This window comes from Arvicanthis niloticus, chromosome 4 (assembly GCF_011762505.2).
Source record: "Arvicanthis niloticus isolate mArvNil1 chromosome 4, mArvNil1.pat.X, whole genome shotgun sequence".
Classification (NCBI taxonomy): domain Eukaryota; kingdom Metazoa; phylum Chordata; class Mammalia; order Rodentia; family Muridae; genus Arvicanthis; species Arvicanthis niloticus.
The window spans coordinates 65,112,363-65,129,800 of NC_047661.1; the positions used below are offsets into that span (position 1 = coordinate 65,112,363).

The 17,438-nt window shown below is 44.1% G+C and overlaps 1 protein-coding gene across 1 annotated transcript in view; it reads left to right on the plus strand.

Moving 5' to 3' along the window:
* Positions 1-17,438, plus strand: part of Gatb (glutamyl-tRNA amidotransferase subunit B) — a 69,985-nt gene that overhangs the window by 44,290 nt on the left and 8,257 nt on the right. Inside the window, exons 10-11 of the mRNA XM_034500118.2 lie at positions 9,339-9,472; positions 16,550-16,628. Coding sequence (XP_034356009.1) covers positions 9,339-9,472; positions 16,550-16,628 — 213 coding nt within the window. The remainder of the gene's footprint in view (positions 1-9,338; positions 9,473-16,549; positions 16,629-17,438) is intronic.

A 17,438-nucleotide genomic window follows, 5' to 3' on the forward strand; every position in this document is an offset into this window, starting at 1 on the left:
ACCCTTTAATATATTTCTTCATGTTTCGTGACCCCCTAACCATAAAATTATATTGTTGCTATTTCATAACTGTATTTTTGCCACTGTTATGAGTTGTAACATAAATATCTGATATCCAATCCCTTAAAGGGGTTGTGACCCCCAGGTTGAGAACCACTGCTCTAGCCTGATTTCCAGAAAGAATCCACTAAATATGACATTAAGAAGGTTGTAGGTCAGCCTTGCTCCATAAGAAAGGAGAAAGGACCTCCTAACATCTTAAGCACACAGCTATTTCACTTCCCTGAAAAGCAGCTCTTGAGATTGCCACACTTGGACCCTGGAATGTGTCTGCCTCACTTTGCTGAATAGACTCTGAAAAGTTATGTCTGTGCCCTAGTCTCCTCTGGGTCCAGCCACAGCAGGCCTTGAATAAATGCAGTCAAGGACAACACCAAATGAGTGAATCTGTTTGAATAGTTTATGGACCTGTTTAGGGAAAACTAATTCTCCAAGGTAGCAGGCTTTATGTGGGGGAGGCGAGGCAAAATTATTCACCCCCTTCATAGTGTGTATGTTTATCCCTAACACTGTGGCTGATCAGCTCTTAGGGAGACTGCAGTGGATAAACCGAGTGGAGGGGCCCAGAGGAGATGCCGAACATGATGTTGACCATACCAAGAAGGAGGGGATTTTTTTTTTTTTTTTTACATTTTTAAGATTTGTTTTCTTTAGTATGTTTAAGGTATAATATTTAGATATGGAAGATAATACATTAGGTGACTGAAAAAAATAAAAGGGCTTGTCCTTGAGATTTCCAGGATGGATGAGAATATGAGACTGGAACAGACAGAGAATGATTCAGACAAATTGTTTCTCAAAATTAGGCAGCCTGAGCCCTTTATGACTCCATAATCGTTGGAAGCTGAGTTACTCATAACATTCCCGAAAATGATATGTTCATGTTTTCTGCCTTCATCAGAAGCACAACAGATTGCTGAGAAGGGCAGATGCACAAATCTAATGAACCATCTTTCAGTTTAAAGCGTGCCCAGGAGTATTCATTAAATAAATGGCGGTGGTAGAGGCGTGCTCTCAGGGATCCTACTCCAGCACAGGGCCTTTAGACTTATTTAATTAAGAAGTGTATGTGTACCACCTCACCACCCTCACACACACACACACACACACACACACACACACACACACACTCCCCACATAGAAAAAAAACTTAAGAATTTAACTCACTTTTAATTTATCTTGCCATTTTCCTGTGTAGTAAACACTGAATTATGTTCTGTTAGTGTTATCTTTGATATTTACAGAACTCTTGCTAAAACCCCTTATTGTGTACTGTCTTATTAAGTACATAGTAGGTCTTCATTGTCTGGACAGACAGATGCCTACATGAATAGGATACCATTGCATTGCATATAAACATACTTAGAGTAGTAATGTTCCTGACAGATTCTAGAGACCAGATAGATACCTAAGCCACCCTTGACAACCTAGCAGGGTTGTGGGCTGTGCACGTGTCACTAGACCCTTGCTGAGAAGACTCAAGTGGCGGCATGCCATGTTCTGTCTCAAGTCACTTGGCCTCAGACTCTCATGTTCCTGCTTTGTTTTATTAGCAGATTATTCTGAGTCTGGACTTTCCTAGACTGCCCTGAAAGCCCCTTTTCAAAAGGAAACCTATATACTGATTTTCTTTACCACATTCAGATCTTGCTCCACTGAAGACTTCAAGTTATAAGCTAACCTTGTTCCCCTATCTTGGTAAAATTGCTGACTGAAACGTAGAGGCTGAGATCTGGGGATTAGGGTCATGGAGAAACAGGGATTTTGGTAGTAGAGCAAGACCTTCTGGGAGTCAGCAGTGCTGGGAGAGCTGTCGGAGTATTAGAGTTACTATTAGAGTTACATGAATCTACCTTTTTTTGTTTTTCAGTATAATTGTTCTAGTCTAATTTTCATGGGAACATCGTTTCCGAGTGTCTCATTTCAGTCAGAGAACACAAATGGTAGCCATTTGCCTATGCAACTTATTTAAAGGCAGCTTGTTTACAGCATGCTGCCATTTACTAGATTTGCTTCAGACAGCCCTCAAGGCAGATATGGTGGCTCTCCTGTCGTAGGTGAGGACGTATAACCTTTTTGCTTAAGGAACTTTCATACGCATTGTGGGCCATGCTTTATGTTACTGAGCTCCACTACCTGCCTGCATGCACAATATGCTGCCATGCCAGGTAGAAATAATGTTGTCTAGGTAATGACTGGTCTTGATTGCCTTTGTTCCCTAGTGGAAGAAATTGAGCCTTTACTTTTGCTTAAACTTAATGCTTTATACCGTCCATGATTGTTTTATGAAGTTCAGTCAGAAAGTACAAGTTCATTGAAAGCTTTTAGCCACTCTTGTTGGTTTCAAAGATACCAGACTGTCCTATAAATAAACATAAAATGTTGCCTATTACATTTTGTGAAAATCAGTCAACTGTAATGAAAAAAAAAAAATGAACAGCACAAGTCATGCTGATTTTCCAAGTGGAAAAATTAGAGAGGTTACAGGAACTGTCTTCTGCATCTTCATTTATTGTTTCTTAAACTTTCTGCTGGAGGTACATGGGTCCTTTGGTCTGAGTCACTGAGACTCGCTCCTACCTAGGGCAGTTGGTAGGGCTTGTGGGGTTGCCTGAGGCCCTGGTTGTCCAGCCTGCCTTACTAGGCCGGATGTGCTGCGAGCTCTGATGCAGCTGGCTGTGGATGTGAACAACAGACAAGCGATGACTCATGGTTGGTAGAGGAGCAGCAAGTGCAGCAGGCCTAGGTCAGGTTGTGAGGGTCCCAGGGTACAGACCTCACCGTGTCCTCTTACTCCTCATGCTTTGTGTCATCCCACCAGCTAAAGCCCTCGTGACTCACACCCCAAAGATGGTCTACACAGCAGAATTTTCCTTGACTCTAAAAAGATTCCAAAGAGAATTAAGTGGACTTCTGGAGTATGCTTCCAGGGAAAGGAGAATTACAACATACAAACATGGCTCACTGACAGTGTGCTAAGCAGAAGTTTATAAAAATCCAGCCTGGTCCCCATGAATCTGTAGAAAAACATGATATCACCCCCACCTAACCTCTAGTCAGCAAACTATACTACCCTTTGTGTGAGTCAGGCTCTGAATTCCGCCTCTAGACTTGTCACCTCATGTGGACAGCTTCATTTTCTCCATGGAAAGTAACAATCCTTTGATTCTGACATCATAGAAAAGGTTAAGATGTCTCCCAAGGACAAAGAAACAGAAGGTATCAGTTGGTTGTTAAATGAACTGTTTTTTACTTTAGGTCTCTTGTAAGTTAGAAAGAGCCTGGTTTACTTTGTGGATAAATTGCCCATAAAACAGTCCCCGTGCCAAATTTCTTTATGTCCTGCATGTAATACCTCTTTAAGGCTAACAGTTTGCTATCCTATCTGAAACCACACTGACTGGCTTTAGCCCCTCCAGGCTCTCATGGTGCAAAGTTGTCATCTTTTAACTACTGCTGAAGAAGCATCCATTCGGTCAACATTGTAGCATGCCATATTTCAGCTCCACACAATTCTCCATTTTATAAATTGCATCTGGGATTGCCAGGTTAAGGGTGCTTTGCAATTACTCCATGCTCTAGGGGGAAAAAATTACCAAAATTTTCTTCTTGTAAAATAGAACAGAAAAGATAGATCTTCTAACTCTACTGCAAAAACACAACTTCATTCCTCTCAGATGGAAGTAACAAGGGGACCTCTTTGAGTTCCAGAGGATTTGACCCCTTGTGTTTGCCTTTTAAGGAGAAAGTAGGTAAGTCCTAGTCCCAGTTCAGGGACACTGAGAGGCCTCTGTCTGCACCCCATTCTCACACTTGATTTCCTGTTTGTGGAATAATGTATCAGGGACATACAAAAGATTTTATTTCAGGCTTCAAACAAGCCAAGCTTGGAGATGTGTGTATCCATATTGCTCTATACTGCACAAGCCAAGCTTGGAGTTGTGTGTATCCATACTGCTCTATACTGCCTTTGTGCTCCCACAGCCCCTGTAATCTGCTGCATAGGGCTCCTACTGAACAACCCAGGTTCTCTTGGGTTGGACTAGTTGAAATGTGTTTGTAGCCAGAATTGATTTCTTGGCAGCGTACTCTGTGGGCTCCATTCTTGCAGCTGCAGTTCCTGCTGCCATTCTGCTGCCTACGTTTATTACCTTAATTATTTATATTTGATTATTCAAGGGAAATGTGTGCTCCCAACTGATTGTCTGCAAATTCTCTCCCAGAGTAAATATAATCTCCAAGAACCAAAGTAAGTTTTACATTAGTTTAAATGCACTCTGCAAAGAACCTATGTTCAGGTTAGGATATATGTGCTTCCGGGCTTGGCTGGGAACACAGTATGAGTAACATTGTTGATAATTTTGCTCAGATGTCTTCTCAGATAAGGCCTATTTCCTAGGCTAGCCTCACACTGCTAGGTCACTTGGTTTCCCACTCACGGGGCTTTTACCAAAGACTATCACCCCGGAGACAAGCATGCTTGCATCATAGACCTGAGGCACCTACTAGAATGGACTAAGCATTCCAGTCCCTCATTTTGCTATTCAATTTCTACTTTCTGGCCTAAAAGCATTGCTAGTATAACCTTTTTACTTGATCTCCACCCAGGACACCAGCCAGGGTTTTGTCTTATTCTCAAGGCTGTAATTTAAAAAGTTGTTGGATTTGAGTTTTGTTTTTCTCACTTTATAAGAATGACCAGAGCCACTGGTATAATGAAGACACACACAGTCTCTGTGAATATACAGGTGATGAGCCCCTTAAACATCTGCACAGATGTTCAGAGCTGTGCTCCTCACACCCTTGTCACCAGAGGCCCAAAATCTAATTTGAACTCCATAAAGTGCCACATAGTGACATGTTAGATCCTTACATAGTTGAAGAAGCCATTGCTGCTCATGTATAGTGGGTGTGGGACCTTCTGGGTAGTCATCTCGTCACATCAGCTGCACAGTTAGCTATAAAGCCACCACCTGACTTACCTACAATAGAGTGCAGTAATTGAGTATATTTAATATACACATTAATGAAAGAGAACAGGATTGTCTCATCTTACCAGGAGGAACTTAAAAATGGTGCATTGTCAGAGCCTTCTTGAACACATCATTTCTCTAGTTGAGGGGACTAAGTGTTGCTGAAGAGAAGCACATGGGATTTCTGGCCACCCATTGTCCTCTGGAGACCAGGATAGCATGCATGATGGGTGTGCCACTGTCTGCCTTCCTGACCTGAGGATAGATGTATGGCATGCCACGTGGCCTGGGAATACAGGCAAAGGCAGATAGTAAACTTGCTACTTTCTTTTTCTAGTTTCTAAGGTAACTGGGGTAATTTGACATCTTTAATATGTCAGGAACTTGTGAACAGCTGGCAGACACAAAATAATAGAAGTACTGGGAACATCGTTCTGTGGACGAGGCTCACTTTGTGCCTCATGTCAGCCCCCAGAAAGGCGGCAGACGTCCTCACAGAGAGTGTCCCAGAGGTGGAGAGCTCAGCTGCAGAGCTCTGCTGCTCTCTGGCTGGGTAACCTCTAGCCCAGGAGTGCCTTGGTACCCACGCCTGCAGAAGCCCTCATCATGGGCTCACAGGACTAAGTTAACAGGCAGTATGGGCCTGAGGGTACCTGCAGTATTGTCATTAGCAACAGCAGCCATATGCAGCTGCCCACAGGACCTACTGCTGTTGTCTATGTCAAACAGGTACAGTAGTTGTATCTCACCTAATCTATATTCTCAAGGTTTGAGTTACAGTCACCTATGGTCCAAACATAGCAAATGGGAAATTCCAGAAATAAAACAATTTATAAGTTAAAAAAAAAAAAAAACCTATTTTTTCTGTTTTGTTGTTGTTAGTATCTTCCTGTGTATAATTTATAAATTAAGCATCGTGGGTATGCAGATGTACAGAAACCTGTAGGGTTTAGCAGTCTCTGAGCTTTCAGACATCCCTGCTGGTCTTGGAATCTGATCGTGAACTGCAGCACAGATACCATATTTAGTAAGTACTCTCGAGAGCCCTTGACCAGCCTTGAATTGCTAATCCAAGTTCCCAAAAGTTGGCCAAGGGTACTCCCTGTCACTTAAGCAGCTGTTGCTCAGCTAGTGTCTTTTTCCCTGAGTACCACTGAGCAGCTGTCTGTATCAGGTCTCATTCTACCAGTAAATGCAGCCCAGTCTTGTTTCTGGATCAGAGTCAGGATCACAGGATATGTGACTTAGAACAAGACACAAAGTTGAGAACGCTGCCCTCATCCTATTTCATCTGGATGGTCTTCCAACATGTCATCATCTCTAAAGGTAGACTACAAGAAACAGTGTAGGAGCATATTGCTTCCAGGCTCTCTGTTCAGGAGTAAACTGATGCTTCTCTCAGAGCAAGCAGTGAGGGCAAGGTTACTCCTCTCCTTTGCCTCTCAGAAGCATTGGTTAGTTGGTCAGTCCATTAGTAATTGAGGGTTCCTATTTAGTGCCTAAGCAGCTGACCCAGTGGTGGCTGTGTGTATAATTGAATTCTTTGAGAAATGAGATTTAAAAGGGGCAAAGATGCTTTTCAGTTGAAGACTGCCTGGTAGCATGCATAGGACAGGATCTGTGGTCCTTGCTGCTTTAGACATCTCTGAAGCTATACTTGGAGTCATATCAGCCAGGAGGCTTGATTTGCTGTGTGGCTGAATTTTGGATAGACCAGGGCCTGTTGTTTGGGGAAGATGTTAAAGGCTTAACGCAGTGGCCTTGCTGCACCACTCTCAATAGCATTTTTATTTAAGAGGAATCCACTGTTTTCCTCACAAAACCAGGTGGTTGAGCTGCCAAATTCATCAGAGACTTCAGAGATCTGTTCCAAGCTTATTTCTGTTTGCCAATCCCATGGATCTAAGAAAACTGTAAAAAGCAGCAGGAGTGTGTGTGTGTGTGTGTGTGTGTGTGTGTGTGTGTGTGTGTGTGTGTGTGTGTGTGTGTGTGTGTGTGTGTGTGTGTGTGTGTGTGTGTGTTCACTCCTTAGAAAGTGGACTCCTGTTCTGAAGAGCAGAGCAGGCAGTCCCTGTGCAGCTCTAATTGATCAGTCATTCTTTAGGTGGTGGCAGCTGCAACAGCCTCAGCCTCTTGCAGCCTCTCTCTCTGTAGCTCACTCTGTTGCCATCACTAGTTTCACATCGTCTTTAAATTGTGCACTGAAACCCTGTATCCCCCAGTGAAGTAGAGTTCCAGCTCAGAGAGGCTTCATCACAGCACTGGCATGAGAAGACAAACAGAAATCTGACTCGCAGGGTTATCCATCCAATAATAAAACCACCCAAGGGTAAAGGAGAAGATATCTATCATGTCCCAGCCACTCAACCAAGCTGTCAAGCTTTAGTGCAGTTTTTCTAGGTGGATTTTGGAAAACTTTCCTTGCAAAGCAGCAAGGTCTTCTCCTGACAGCTCATTCTACCAGTGTGCCAGCCTGTCTGAGTGAGAACAGGAAGGATTCTGCCTGCCCAGGGTGGGCCACATAGCCCTTTCTTCCCTCCCCAGTGACTTGTGAACCAGTGGAGAGGTTTGAAGACTTTTCAGAAATTAAGCAGTACGTCTTCAAGTTACCTGGGTTGCCTTTATCTGTAGTCAAGTTTGGGCTGCTGAGGTGGCCTTTGCCCTAGTTTAGCATGAGCAGAGTAATAGTGGTGGCTCAAAAGGAGATGCAAGCAATGATTGTGGGATTATTCAGTAGGATTGTCACCAAATAATTCATCGGTTAAAGGCTGTGGAGATGCTTTTTATTGTGGACTGTCTACTGTAGCAGCTGTGCACAGATGTACATATCAAAACGTCAACAGTATCTAAAGTTTGAATACACTTTTGTTAGTATGTCTCACTTCTTAGTATCTTGTTCTAGAATGTTCATTTGCTTAATGAAGAATTCTAAGGGTAAAGGGTTGTGAGTTTAGCTCAAGAGTGAACATAAGACTATTTCAAGAATAATAATGTATAATTTGAGTTTCAGTGGGTAAGGAAAATATATTGCTTAAAAGTATGCCATCTGGAGACTCGAGAGATGGCTCTGTGACTGAAAGTGCATTCTGCTCTGGCAGAAGACCTGCTCTTGCCCACAACCCTCATTGGAACAGCCACATATAACTTCAGCTCTAGGGAATTCACTGCCTCTGACCTCCCTGGACACCTTCACATGTACATATTGCCCCCCATGCATGTACACACAAATTAAAGTAAACCTTTTAAACATACCATCTGCATTTGGAGGTTTAAATCTTTACTAAAAATAGGACATGTTTTTATTTTTCTTACAGAAGTACTAGGGCTAGTTCAATCACTGAGTTGATGAGTAGCTACAGTATGCAACTTGATGAATGTTTTGGCTGCCTTCATACATAATTATGGCAGTCCCTAGTACTTAAAGGTGAGTGTGTGGTACAACAGAGGGTGAGTGTTCACATGTGATTTATAGTGGGCACATGGTAACAAAAGGCCCTGATGCCATTCACTGGCTCTTACCAAGAATCTTCTGTGGCTAGAACCTACATGTCTGTACTTACCAGAGTAAACATGAGGAGTGTGGCCCTAACTCATGCTGCAGCCCAGAGCCAGGCAAGCAGGAAAGCCTGGAGACAAGTCTATTCATTGAACCAACCAAGTGAATATCTCGTGGAGCATGAGAAGAGGCAAGACCACCACTCCAAGCCTGGCTCAGAAGTAAGAGGCTTCCTCCACCCACTTTGGAGCTAGTCTCACTGGTTCACACACATACATCTTCTTGCTTGGTTTGGAACAGTCTAGCCCCATTGTCTACCTCTCAGGACAACGTGAAGAATATAGGTGGCTATCCTTCATTTGTTACCTCCTTTGCCAGTGGTCACCAGGATGTCTAGGAGGGGACAGGATAGAAGAGAGAAAGGGCATCAAAGTCAAGCCATGCAAGTCTACTTCACCACCCAGGGCTTTGGCTGGCAGGGCCTGAGTGGCGAGCAAGTGTGGAAGATGGCAAATTTCACTATCCCCCCATCCATGAAGGTAGGCACTCTGAAATATATGCATATTCCCTTTAAATATGCTTCTATGGATTCTGAGTGGAGTAGAAGCATCTTTATGCTTGCTGAAATGAGCAGACTGCTCTGTGACAGCTCAGTGTTTCAGAAGGAAGAGTAGATGTCCTGTGGAAGCAGAAGGCAGTGCTTTCCATCTGCCTTCCCAATGCAGGTCTTGCAGTTTAGGGAGGAGGTGTATGTGTAAGTACGTACCTATGCACACACACATATATACTTCTTTTTTTTTTTTTAACAGAATGAAGTTGGCCTACTGGAGTTCTTCCAGAATGTGATAAAAGAAACTAGGGCAGAGCCCAAAAAGGTGACTAACTGGGTCCTGAACACTTTTCTGTGCTATTTAAAGCATCAGAATCTTGCAGTCAGTGAGAGGTGAGTGAGGTCTGGGGATTTCTTTCTTTCTGTATCATGAACTTTGTGTCCAGAGGCAATTGAAATAGGACAGGGTGAATTTTTTTACTCTGCCTGTTCTCCCTCAGGGTCCCCTAAGAAGACGACAAGCATCCCCTTTGAGTTCCACATTCTAAAAATAGCGTCAAGCCCATCTGGAAACCCACTGTGCTCAGATCCCTGACAGTACAGTGTGTCTGCACACTGTGCCAGGCCTTAGTAGCTTGAGGTTGAACAAGACAAGGAATTGGCTCACTTGTGGCTTTTACAGACCCATAGATAGCCACTCTTCTCAATCAGATCCTGGTATGCTAGAGGTATGCATATAGCACTGTAAAGCACAAAACTGGGTCTGTGTGGGACCCCTGGAAATCACCCTAGACTTTCCTTACAAAATGATTCAAGACCCAAGACCTGAAGATCTCTGGGGTTGCTGAGTAAATGGGGGTGTGGGCTACAAACATCTAGAAGTTCCATGATCAGACAAGTAGCCAGCCACACGAGCTCCGAAAACCCAAAGGCTGTAGCATGCTGAGGTGGGCAGGTCACAGGCTAGAGAGATGACCAGGTGCCACCTGGAAGATTTTTCAGGCCAAACTGTATTACAGGTCCACTCCAACTTCATACTGGAGGATCATGGCATATATTAATAGCTTGGGCACTTAAAGTCTCCTGGAGGAGTTCCTTATTTCCCACAGTTCTACAGGCTGAGAAGAACAGCAGTCACTATTACTTGCTGGACCACAGATGGCTATCAGCTTGCTGTATCATCACATGGGGTGTTGAGGAGAGAAAGAACATTCTCTGGTATCTTCTTAGAAAGTTTCTAAACCCATCGTGGAGCCCAGCCTCATGACTTCATTCAACTGTAGTCACTCACTGAAGATTCTTCCTCTTCATGCCATCACATTAGATGGTTACAGCTTCAGCGTGTGTATTGTCAGCATGGGTACAATTCAGTCCTTAGCAAAGTAAGAGGGCAGTCAGCCTGGCTAGTAGGGAGAGACTGCCAATGAGCAATGTCCTCGACAGGCCTGTGCCCAGATGACAGTGGCCTGGCTGAAATAAGATATATCAAGAAGGGGAGTGTTCTTGCACACATGTGTGGCTTTTCCATTTCTCACTTGAGCACCAAGGAAAGATAATGGCTGTCTTTTGTAGTCTGGTAGGAGCTGAAAGAAGAATGAAGACAGGGTCTGGGATGGATGCTCTAAGTTGAGCTGCTGGTAAGACAGACACCAAGTGGGGTGTGCAGCAGTCATGGCATGTGGACCCACAGCTGATCAGAATGCCTAGGGGTGTCTGTCAAGAGTTCCCACTTGTTTGATCTGCACACTTGTTAGGACTCAGCCTTGTAGTAACCAGGGAAGACCAGCCCACAGGACAGGCACAGCACTTCTCTCAGAAAAGCCAGTCACAACCGTGAAGCAGCAAAGAGGTCAGTGAGGGAAAGACACCACCTGACTAGCTGGGTTAGTAAGGCATTCATGGGGTAAAGTTGTTCCTGACCTAGGACACTCATGGAAGTCTTAAGGTAAGACCTGGAGTCACATGGTGCAATGGAGTTGATTGTGCATGTGGCAGCCTGTGAATGTAGTGAAGAGTCCTTGGAAAGACACTTACCTGAGGTGGCTGAGGATGGATCCTGTGCCTCACTCAGAAGCAGGGCAAAGAAGGAGATAGACAAAATGCTAAGGAGTAGAAGGACTACCAGGTATCCCCAAACTCAAAAAAAGAGGCACATGGCTAAAGAAAAGAGTAAGAGGCTGGGGAGATACCTCATGTGGTACAAACATGGGCACATGAGTTCAGATCTTCAGCACCCATGTAAAAGAAGCTGGGTACAGTGGCCATGACTGTAATCCAAAGATAAAGAAGGAGAAACAGCAGGATCTCCGAGTCCCATAGTCTAGTCAGTCACTGAACCCTGTGTTCCAGTGAGACTTTCTTAAAAGATAAGCTGTAGAGCTTTGGAGGAAGAAACCTAACATGGACCTCTGGCTGGTACATGCACATCTGCATATGTGTGCATATAAACCTATGTCTTAGTCATGTTTATTGCCATGAATAGACACCATGGCCAAGGCAACTTACAAGAAGGCATTTAATTGAGGCTTGCCTACAGTTTCAGAGGGTGAGTCCATGATTGTCATGGTAGGAAGCATGGCAGCAGGCAGGCATGGTGTTGGAGCAGTAGCTGAGAGCTTACATCTGACCTGCAAGGCAGAGAGAGTGAGTGAGACTGGGCCTGACATGGACTTTTGAACCCTCAAAGCCCACACCCAGTGACACTTCCTTCAACAAGGCTACCTGCTAACAGTTCCTAAAAATTACACCACCTAGGAACCAAACATTGAAATATGAACCTGTGAGGGCCATTCTCATTCAAACTACCACAACCTAAAAACATGAACACACCCAAATGAGCAACAGGCTTAAATAGAAGAGTGGGTGAGAGGGTTTCATTATGGCACCTAGGAAGGTGACAAGGCCCGTTAAAGTCTCCATGGAAGGGGAGGCCAGGCCAGTGGGTGTGACATTACCTCGGCACATCCCATTGCTGTCAAACAGTAGGCACTGTGGCCTGCACTCCCACAGCAGCCTTTGATTTTCTTTCTCTCACCCATTTCTCCCAGGCGTAACTCCACACCTTACACTTGGGCCAGTAAGAGCCCAGAGTCAGGGGAGGGACAGGAGAAAATGTGTGGTTAGGGGCAAGTGTCTAGAGGTCTGCTTGCTCACTAGACTCACCAGCCCACAAGTCCTTATAGCATCCTGAGGACAATCTTGTTGACATAATCAGGCTGTGTGATAATGTATATGTGACATAAATAAGAAAAAAGGAAGGAAGGACAGGAGACAGACAAAAAGGCTGCTCAGGAAACCTCTAATTCACAGATCAGCACAAAGATACTAAGTGGAGAGTCAGCATCCTTTGCTTTCTCTGTCTCATCCATTTCCCCCACGTGTGACCTTGCCCTTCAGAAACTCCACAGTTTACACTGAAGTACTGTGGCTGGTGGGGAGCATGGGAGCCATTTGGGAGAATGTGGAGGCAAACACACCTCTACCTCAGCCTTGAAGCTGGAAAGGGTTTTGGTGAGGGGCGGCCTGAGAAATGACTGTGGGGATGGAAATGAACTATGTTTGCACACTGGAAGGAACAGAAGGACAGGGCTCACTGAGTCACCAGTGTATGTACCCGCTGCAGTGCAGTGAAGAGGGGGTCACTCCCTGGCCCGAATTTGGATCTGTGTATACCAAGAACAGTGAACCGCACACCACTCAGGGACCTTTGTGGAAGAGAGCAGAACAGTTTTAAGAGCCTAGATGAATAGAATCTGAATCACAACAGTATCTGCTGGCAGCTGAACACAAATTTATGAACACATGGAGCCGGGGCTGCATGCACAGGGCTGCCTTGACTTGGGCAGCACTTCCCAACCTTGGTCTTTTTTTAAGCTTCATATATTTTCTATGTGGCTTTTCTCAGAAGTTTGTTGTCCTGTTATAGAGCACACTGGTTTGGTGAGCTTTTGATCTCTCTGGAAGCACATGAGTGAAGCAGATAGAAGGAAGAGGAGCCAGAACAGCAGTGACAGTCCTGGGCTTGCCATGCTTGCCCTCTGCAGACTGAGGAGAGTCTGGGTGCCATGGAATTGAGCAGGGAGCTGCCAGGTTGAGGAGGAAAGAAGCAGAACAAGATGCCAAGAACAGTAAGGACCCAAGAGGCCCTAAAGGAGGCTATGGTGTTGGAGTCTGGGTGTATCTGGAGGGAAACCAAGGTGACCAGCAGCTAGTGAGGGTGTGGTCTTTCAGAGAAGAGCATCACCAGTGGGTAGGATATAATCCCAATGACATGTCCTCACAGTTGGGCAAATAAGTAACAATTAAATGTAGATTTATTTACTTGCAAAAGGTACTGAGCCAGTCAGGGCAAGTAGCTGCAGGATCAGTTGAGATGTTTCCCATTAGGGGCAATGTACAAGGGGCAAAATGAAAGTGGAAGGACAAGGGGGCCAAGCACTTCAGGAAGATGGGGGAAGGTGATGGGTACAGGGTATGCAGGAGTGATAAGATGCAGTGGGAAAGGAGGAGAGTCTCCAGAAAGCACTTGTCTCTCAGCTGATGTTCTAAAGAGAGAGCTAAGAGCATGCCTAAGAGAAACCCCTGGAGAAGAGTTGTTAGGAGTAGGGTACCACGTGGAGCCCAGAAATAAGAGAACAAGGGATCAGTGAACAGCCTGTGCCACCTGGAGGCTCAGGCCTCTGCATCCTTTCCCAGGAGCTTTTTGAGTCCTGCTTTAGCAGAAGAGAAGGGGACTGTGGTGGCTAGGATAGTGTAGGATTGAGACGGGCGCCATTTCATGGGGGAATAGAATAGTACCAGTATCTGCTGTTGGGATCCAAGCTGGAACTGGAGTTGTGATCCTAAAAGAGCTGGAAGGGACTAAATGAAACCGGACAACTTGAAGATCCCATTCTCCTCTTTCCTGGATACCCTGCCCTCAGAATGATGGGACGAGTGTGGGAAGCTAACCTTGAGATGTCAGGTTTTTCTTTCATGGAGACACATTGGTTGCCCAGGATCCCAAGATTATCTGACAGCAGCAAATTAGTAGGCTGTGTTGCTGCCACCACTGAGCCCGAATTCTGATGGTTTATTTATTTAAGTGATGAGGGGTGTCTCTCAGGATCAGTGTGACAGGTACTGATCTTTGTCATGAGCTCACAAGTTTAGCCCTGGTATAGCTGCAATTTGCAGTCAGCCTTCCATATCTGGGGTTCAACCAACTGCAGATTGAAAATATCTTTGATAAGTTACATCAGTAATGAACATGTGCAGAGTCTTTTTAAATGAGTATTTCCTAAACAACACAATGTAACAGGTGCTTACATATCATCCATACCATATTAGGTAGGCAATCAAGAAATTATTTCAAGCATAGAGAAGGGTGTGCATACATTCTAGATGAAGAGTATGTAGCTGTATACAAAGGATATGAGTATCCACAGACTTTAGTATCCATGGAATAATATGTTCTGTCTACCAGATCCTCAGAAACCAAAGAGGTGCCAGTCATGTGTGTGTGGTTGTCTTAGTTTGTGAGAAGTCCTGAGATACAGGAATTATTGGTCTGTTGTGTATCATGCATTGTGAGAACAAAACTGTGATTGAGAAATCTCATCTGCCATTAGGTCAGTCAAGAAATCTGTTTGAAGAAATGTATAACCAAACTAATCAGTTAAGGTCATGTGATGATTTCTGTATCGCAAAGTACATTCTTAGGTGATCTTATGTTCTTTCTCTGTCCCTTTCTACCTCCCATAGCATCATGGTATGGGTTTTTGTGCATGCTCCAAATTCATATATTGTGATCTTTGGCAATAGGCTTGGTTGTTGGTGATTGAGTTGTGAATGTGGCGCCTAAGAAATAAGATTAATACTTTTATACAAGAGTCCTGGGTGAGCTACTTACCCTTTAACTCATTTGAGGAAAAGGAACAAGAGGGCAGAAACTCATTAAATGCAGGCTCTGTCGTACCTTACCTCCAATTTCCAGCTTTGAGAACTGTGAGTAATGATGTTTCTATGTATAAACCACTCACCTATGGTATTCTGTTGCAGCAGTTCAAATGGACCATGGTACTCACTGACTTATGAATAGTGACCTTTTTGCACACTCTAGAAACCTAGTGCAGCCTCTGTACTTATAATGGGTTCTCTACATGGTCTACACTATAAGATAAATAGTGATTGTATTTTATGGATTGTAGAACATCTGAGCAACCTACATTGTGAAAACCAACTCATTCTTGTTGCCAATGAAGATGGGAGGTTAGAAAAGACTATATTGTTTACTTTGCTGCCTCTCTGCCTTTTAGACTTTAATCAGGGTAGTTCATAAACATTTTGAGTACAAATTTAGTAACACTAGATAATCTCCAAACCTCATTTCCACTTGGAATTACCTTTTATCCATATTTTGGAATAAATAGTAGTTTAAGGGCAATAGACTTCCTTAGACTGAAGGAACCCTAATAAGGTACTTGAATTAGAGTGTGGTGAGCTTGAACAGTGTTGGTTTGGAGCTCACAGAAACTGGCACTAGAGATGACCTATAGTTCCCTGCACCTTACCTAAATGTTTCTGAAGACTTGAATCGTGAATGACAGGAACCAAGATGTCTACAGAGGTGTTTTCAAGTTGTAGTAAGTGTTTTGGAGTCCTTTTACACTGACACAGTTCTGCACTATTTATAAAGGGTTTCTGTGTTAACTGCCCCCCCCCCCGGTGGCTTCAGATAGCTGTTTCATTATCCTGGTTACTGTGTAGATTAGAAGTAGCTAGACCATGCGTTTGTAAAGATGTGCTCCATGACTCTCTCCTCAGCAGTCTCACCACATGCCTCTCTTCTGTGAGTGTGAATCAGTACACCTCTAGTGGTCCGTCCCCCCAACTTTCTATGTCATATTATCTGTGAGTCTCTAGGCCCACCTGTGCTCAGAAAGCCGTTGAGTCTGCAGATGCACAAGGACAATGCATATAGAAGGCCTGCAAGGACAGGCGAATGTCTGGTGGACATGGTGTTCCCTTGTGGAAAGTTATGTACAATGAGAAGGAATTTGTTTGCATAAAAACATTCAGGAAAGTGGTTTTGTTGGCTGCTTTATTTGAAGTAATTTTTAGGCTGATCTTTTAGTCAAAAATATTTAATTACTAGATTTTATTTCCCCCTTTTTTTTTGTGGTTCATGAATTTTGCAGTTACCTCCTTCTTTGAACTAATTGCACTGAGCAGTTGTGTATTGCTGTAACTGCTGCCAAACCACTGTTATTGTTGAATGGTAAAACAAAGAATTTTAAAAATCATACCAGTATAAAAACTCATTATCCTAAAATTTAAAAAAATTAATAATAATAAGGCCCCGTTAGCCTATGTTTTTGTCCTTGGGTGTGACTGACTAAGCATGCAGGAGTGAGAGTTTAGATTCTGGCAGCCAGTGACACCTTGATGATGTGAGAGGTTGACTTTCTCTTTCTTTTCTGGGGCTGCTAGTCCAGTCACACCCTCTGCACTCGCCGAGCTCCTTGACCTGCTGGACAAGAAAGCAATTTCTTCATCGGCAGCTAAGCAGGTATGTGTACATCCCAGGGGCTCCTATTGCTCCACAGTTCACATTTTCTGTAAAACCCAAATGGTATCACTAAGTGCATTGCATGACTGAAGTGTTAAGCACCCATGAGTTTGAATGCTGGAGGATTTCATTTGGCAAAGGTAGAAAGCCAACGATTGCCGCACTGGAATTCAGCATTGGGATTTTGCTTCTGGTTTTAGCTTATTGAGAGAACTATTGTCTGGCTTTGCCCAGAGTGTCTCCCTCAAATGTTGCTGACCGTGTAGCTTCCAGGGGTCGGCCTGCGTGCTTCAGAGATGATATATTTTACATGCACATCCAGGTGTGAGGATACAGGAAAAGGAGTATCGTATAAAGTGGCTACCTGCCTAACCACCCCCACTAACAAGGCTAGGTGAGAGAGTCCTAGAATTCAGAAACTATGAGTACCCAGGAAGATAAAGAACACCTAGCGGCCTCCTCATCTTAACTTCAGAGACTGCACAGCTGTCAGCACTTCAGCCAAAAACCTAATGTTATTTTAATGGTGCCTTTTGCATTTAATATTTATACACTCCGACAGCAGTGGCAGGTTACAAAGTGAGGCTTTGGGGAAGCGGCTGCTTTTGGTTAATTATGAGACACCACTGAGCAGACTCCAAGCTCTCTACTGTGAAGCTGGAGACGGGGACTGGAGAAGTTCTGTGAGCTGCCTCTCGTGAGGCTGTCAACTACAGGGACCCAGCACTTAGGAAGGGCTTTGGCTTGTGTAGGTGTCAGAGGGTTACAAATGTTTATGACAGTGCTCAGCAGTTGTGGAAAGAGTAGATG